The 6,657-nt window shown below is 40.1% G+C and overlaps 1 protein-coding gene across 4 annotated transcripts in view; it reads left to right on the top strand.

Annotated features, from left to right (window-relative positions):
• The first annotated feature begins 774 nt into the window (after window positions 1-774).
• Window positions 775-6,657, top strand: part of ndrg3b (ndrg family member 3b) — an 81,919-nt gene continuing 76,036 nt past the window's right edge. For all 4 annotated transcript variants that reach the window (XM_056448809.1, XM_056448806.1, XM_056448807.1 and 1 more), the window contains exons 1-2: window positions 775-856; window positions 5,876-5,908. In XM_056448809.1, coding sequence (XP_056304784.1) covers window positions 797-856; window positions 5,876-5,908 — 93 coding nt within the window. In that variant the 5' untranslated portion in view covers window positions 775-796. The remainder of the gene's footprint in view (window positions 857-5,875; window positions 5,909-6,657) is intronic.

Genomic DNA, 6,657 nt, shown 5'->3' with positions numbered 1-6,657 from the left:
ACTGGGTTGCAAAAAATCACTTATAGAAGGCAGTTGTTTTTAATTATAATAATACTTTTCAATATGATGGTTTTGCATCCATTTGTGAGCACAAGATCACTTAAATCTTAGGACAAGTATTTGTGTGCTGTGATTTCCTATTGTAGTTGAGTTTTCCCTACATTTCCTCATCCAGTTCATTCCCAAAGGATAAAATCAAGTCACCCTACAAGTTTATTCTCTTTCAAGATCTTGTTAGACTAGGAAATTAGTCACATTACGGCAGGAAAATGTGTTGCAAATGCATCTCTTGCCCAAAGGAACCATGCGTTTTAATGTACCAGCCAAGCATTTGTATCTGCTTTTGCTCGCTTGCTTTCTGTCCTAAAAATTAGCAGCATGCTTAACTCCTGGAGGAGAGCAGAAGACACAAACCTTTCTTTCTGTGACACTAAGCTTCACCATGTCACCCCAGCGACCATTATAACTGTGACATAGCCTACAAAATGTCCTTAATGAAACAGTTGCATGCATTGACCTTCAGGATGACTACGGAGAGTTAAGTCATGAATTAAACATGTGCTCATCTGAATTCTGTTTACAAGGACAATGGCAGTTATTACGCAGGATGTTAAACATCAATTCTCTCTCTCTTTCACTCTCTCTCACACACACACACACTCTCTCTGTGCCCTGTTTACTGTAATCCTGTATCCATGAGCATTGGCTGGCAGGTCAATAAATCAGCCCTCACAGTAATGATGTACTAATCCATACCTGTCTTTCTCTTTATAGTGACGGGCAGCTGTCGGGCTTGATGATGGATGAGTTACAGGATGTGCAGTTGACCGAGATCAAACCCCTCTTGACGGACAAGGTGAGTTCACACACATCATACAAGCATATGATTGCGAACGTCAGCATTTCTCTTCTCCGTCTTTAACCGCATCTCAACCCTCCACTTCAGTTCTTTCACTCTGATTTGCTCTACTGGATTGGGGCTCGTCAAAGTGCTCGTCTCAGGGCCTGTTCCCTTGGAGACCGAGTCGCACCGGAGCAATGAGATCAGAGAGATGATGTATGAATGTCCTCAGATCCTAATCTCACAGTCGCTGATATCACCAGCAGCAAATAGAGGCAGAAATGAGGTGGTGTTAGAAAAATCTTTCTGACGGAGGTCAAGAACAAGAGATTGTTTGTTTAAGTGTGTACTTTCAGAAGTATGTATACTTCCTTTTGTTTGTCTAGTAAGGCTTAGATTAACCCTGTAAAGCTGAAAAGGGTATAAACTGCAATCGGAGCCACCTCCAAGTGGGTGGGATTGAGCTCCAAGTGGGATTTATAAACTTAGAGTTTTATATATTTAATATCTTGTACATGACACAGAGTCCAATATTTAACATCTACACCTACCCCAACCCTAAACCCAACCTCACAGTAACCTGATGTGTGTTAATAACGTCTACACCTACCCCAACCCTAAACCAACCTCACAGTCACCTGATGTGTGTTATTAACATCTACACCTACCTCAACCCTAACCCAACCTCACAGTAACCTGGAGCCTCATGTATCAACGCTGCGTACGCACTAAAACTTTGCATACGCCAGATTTCACGCTCCCGTTGGATTTACTAACGATGAAATGAACGTGAGAATTTGCGTTGGTCCACCCAACTTCTTGTCTGGCCATGCAGTTGACCAGCCAAACATTAAAAGCGCAATTTGCAGCGATTGCTGGTTTTCCCAATGTAATCAGGGCGACCGACTGCACGCACATTGCTATAAAGGCGCCATCTGAACATGAATTTGCATACATGAATCAGAAACATTTCCATTCAATAAATGTGCAAATAATATGTGATGCTCAAATGGGCTTAACATAATACACACACTTATTAATGATTCCTACTTGTCTTCCTCATGATGAAGAGTAGGCAAAATCTAATATGTAGAGGGGGAAAGAAGATGAGTTCATCAGACGCTGGGTTCGAACAGAGTTCATGATTGAAACTGTCAAAACATGCCATGCGCTTTACGAGCTACGCCACTCACGTTGCTATAGACACTACAAAATTTTACACCTTTACATCGGACCATTTCTTTTTTTAATTCACTCAGTGCGATGTTTAGACCCAACTGTGTTAATCACGTCAGCTACACTCTCCCACTCAATTTTTTTCTTTTGTTATTAATTCCGGAGGACAAACTTGCAAATAACACAGTTTTTCTCCGGTCTACCTCCAAAAGCAGCACCTCCAATTCACATTCTGTTCAAAGTTTCTCTTTTTGCTTGCTTTTGCCATTGCTTTTTCGTTTGGTTTTGCCAAAGTAGAGTCATTAGCATATTCATACGGGGGAGGAGGCAGGGAGGGGTTTTGAGCTCGTGCACGTGCGCTCAGTTTAACGTTAATTCGGATTCACAAAAAGAATTTGCGTGGGATTCAGCGTACGCAGTATTTCATACATCTGAATTTTTTACTGCGTACGCAACGTTTTGGCATGAATTCAACTCAAGTCTTCGTACACGAGGCCCCTGATTTGTGTTCTTGACGTCTACACCTACCCCAACCCCTAAACCAAACCTTACAGTTACCTGATGCGTTCTATAAAGGTCTACACCTACCCCAACCCTAAACCAACCTCACAGTTACCTGATGTGTGTTATTAACATCTACACCTACCTCCACCGTAAACCCAATCTTACAGTTACCTGATGTGTTCTATAAAGGTCTACACCTAGCTCTGCACAAGACGTTTGGCCAGCGGAGAAATTAAAATGGTCGTGCCCAACTGAGTCTGGTTTTTCTCGTTTTTTTTTTCTTCACTTTCGCCAATTAGTGAAGTTTTTTTTTTCCCCTCTCCGCTGTCGCCACTGGCTTGCATGGTTCAGGATCTGTAGAGCTGCACATCGTTGGATTTGCTTTTCAGTGTTTGGACTCTCAGTAGTTTTTAAACCATACTGAACTGAGCTAAACTGAACTGAATTTAAACACTAAAAAATTAACTACACTGTTCCTATTTACTATGACCTTTTATGTGAAGCTGCTTTGACACAATCTACATTGTAAAAGCGCTATACAAATAAAGGTGAATTGAATTGAATTGAACCCACCCCAACCCTAAATCAACCTCACAGTTACCTGATGTGTTATTAACATCTACACCTACCTCAACCCTAAACCCAACCTTACAGTTACCTGATGTGTTCTATAAAGGTCTACACCTACCCCAACCCTAAACCAACCTCACAGTTACCTGATGTGTGTTATTAACATCTACACCTACCCCAAACCTAAACCCAACCTCACAGTTACCTGATGTGTGTAATTAACATCTACACCTACCCCAACCCTAAACCCAACCTCACAGTAACCTGCTGTGTTTTATAAAGGTCTACACCTACCCCAAACCTAAACCCAACCTCACAGTTACCTGATGGGTTTCATAAAGGTCTACACCAGGGATGTCAAACTCAATTTCTGGAGGGCCGTAGCCCTGCACAGTTTAGTTCCAGCCCTGCTTCAACACACTTGCCTGTATAGGTTTTAAACAAGACTGAAAGACTTAATTAGTTTGATCAGCTGTGTTTAATTAGGGTTGGAACTAAACTGTGCAGGGCTGCAGCAAGCATTAATAACAGCAAATTAATGACTAATAACTGTCCAGGACAAAAGTGAAGGGTACCAACAATTTTACCCAAGTCTCTAAAGGCAAACAACGTTTTGTTGACTAAATTAATACTGGTTGATCAGAGTTGTGGTGAAAAATCATTCAAGAAATTGATTATCAAATGCATTGTTATTCTCTCTTGAATCAATTCTGACCTTTGTTGGTAACAGCAAATTGCTCTCTAGGCTAGTTTTTTAATCTTACACTCAATTGCTCAGACGGACAAGTGCTTGTGGGTCCAGTGAATCATGTAAATTGGGTTTTATGTCAAAAGTTAATAAAACACTGCTCATTATGAACACTTATTTGCTTAAATCCTAATATATTAATTATTATACTTATTATTATTGAAGGAACTGGATGTAAGAGGAGTACAACTGTTTGTAAAGCATACAACACCAAGAACTCAGAACTCAGAGCATTTGGAAAATCTCACAATCGATACAGAATCGTTTTCTCAAATTGTTTTTGCTACAGCTGAGATGTTTGCAACCTGAAAAACATTCAAATATCAACTTCCATTAACGTCAGAAGTGACATTCCGTAAATCATCTAAAACCTACTTTATATTTCTGCGTCGAGTGATTAGCGCACCACACAAATATACCTTGCACGTAGTCAATGTTGTTAGTGTTATTCTGCATTCTGTGCTGTTCCGGCAAGAACACTTCCAAATTGTTAGTATGCAGTGTAATTTCTATCTTCTGCTGTGTCGAGCTTCTTTTCCGGTGTTTTAAGTTTATGCCGGAAATGAGTGCAAAGCTGCTGTAGCAGTAGCTCAGTCTCGCACTCATTCTGTGGGAAAAAAAAAAAAAAAAAAAGGCGAGCACCGGAAAAATGTTCAACAACTTTAATGAATTATTAACTAAACACACAAGTATCCATCTGTAGCTGCTCTGAGGAACTCGACACTTGTTTAAGGTTTAAGAAACTCTTGAGTACTTGTTTTGAGATTTTAACAGATTTGTGTGTGTCGAGCATCAATTAAGAGAACGTTAGCACCTGTTAGCTTCAATTGTAAAGAAAACCGGTTAATTTCGAACCTTTGTCAGCTGATTCCATCTTCCGGGATCGAAATAGTGACGTATCGCTATCTGCCTGTACAGGGATGATGCGTCAGTTTCTCATTACAAGAAATGGAGAATGGCGGACTGTCTTTTATCGTTTGAATTCCTTACAATTCAGACACACCGCTTTTGTCTGTGCTACTGTGCTCTCCCATGTTTAAAATTTGAAATTACGAATAACAAATAATTTATGTAACAGGGCATTCAATTACTTTTTTTTTTTTTTTTTTACATTTTAACTTTGTGAACTATAAAATCATGTGTCGTCTCACGTTTCGTGTCAGACTTTTTTTTTTTAATCGTCTTGAGTTGGTGAGCCAACTGACAGTTGTTTGCTCCCCTCCTTTTTCCCCTGCTCTGCCGGCCACACCCACTCCTCCCTCTGCTCACAGCGCTTCACACCCATCATGGAGCATTTTTTGAAAAAAAAATCTAAGGTATACTTTGGTTTCATGATCCTTTAAACACTCTTGCCACCGGGCTCACTCCAGTCCTATTGCTCTCTGCCCTGCCCACACTTGTCACCAATACCGAGCCGGCCAATCACAGATCTTGTGCTCCCAAAGTGTAGGTAAGATAGGTTTGTGTCAGGGTAAAACAAAAGATGTGCAATTAAGCAAAGGCTAAGGTGGACCTACAGTATTTTCTGTACATTATTCAGAAGTACAATTTGACCTTTAGAAGTTAATGTTTGTTATGTTGATACTCTGTGGAAGTCACAGTTAGTCTGTTGTCTGCTTGAGAATTATAGTACCTGCCACTGCTGCTAATGCCTTGAGTCTTGCATTATCTGCTGTTTTTTTTATAATAATAATAATAATAATAATTCATTTTATTTGTAAATGGCGCCTATCTGGATACCTAAGGTCGCCTTGCAACAACCATCAACAGCCATGCCAGAACAAATTAAAACAATTACTAAAACGTTGCCAAACAAGATTTTAAATGCATGTAAGGAGTTGCAGTTACAAACACATTGTGAGTATAAAATAACATGATAAAGAAATAGTCAACAGAAAGCCTGCATAAAAAGATGGGTCTGGAAAACAGATTTAAAAGTGTGAAGACTATCACTGCTCCTTAGATCCAGGGGAAGCAACATCACCATATGACACAGATTATTTCTTTCTCTCTCTCCTCTTTGTCTTTCCACACAGAATGGACAGAACTTCCAGGACTTTGACTGTCAGGTAAGAGTCTTTTTATGTACTCCACATAACCTCCTGAAGCATTCGCTCGCAGTCATTAATCTACTCTTCCTGCATTATCGCTAAATTCCCAGCATAGTGTGATGGTGAAAGATTCCTGACCCGTACTTCACTGTTGAGCAGTGAAATTCACTCTGGACTCTTTGTTTATCTGTGGGTGTGTGGGAGGCTTTGTGGGTGGGGAGTTGAGCTGAAAGAGAGCAAGGCTGCCGAGATTCAACAAGGTGCTGGAAACTTTCTTCAGAGATTTTGGTTCAGTAGATTTGAGCTTTGTGACATAATGCGATATCCTGCAGGAAGCAGCCATCACAACGATTGGTTTCATTGTGGTCATAACAAATGGATGTGCATATCTGCAACAATACTTAAGAAGACTCAGTTGGAACTAAAGCACTTAAGGTTTGCCAAAAAAATATATAAATAAAGAGTCTTCACACCATTACACCACCCGCAGCCTGAACTATTGATGCAAGTCAGGATGGATCTGTGCTTTCATGTTGCTTACACTAGAGTTGTCACGGTATCAAAATTTCAGTATTTGGTATCAATACTAGTGAAAATGCCCCGGTTCTTAGTACCAATTTTGGTACGAAAGCAAAACAAAAAAAACATGCTAATTAACCAACCCACTATGTTTAAAAGCAAAGTTGAGTAACATTGAAATAGCATAAGGTGTTATACTTCTGCTACACACGTAAGGAAACTTAGATCATTTCGGGTTGGTGCCTCTA

Source organism: Danio aesculapii, chromosome 23, assembly GCF_903798145.1.
Source record: "Danio aesculapii chromosome 23, fDanAes4.1, whole genome shotgun sequence".
Lineage (NCBI taxonomy): Eukaryota > Metazoa > Chordata > Actinopteri > Cypriniformes > Danionidae > Danio > Danio aesculapii.
This window is presented reverse-complemented; position numbering and strand designations above follow the sequence as displayed.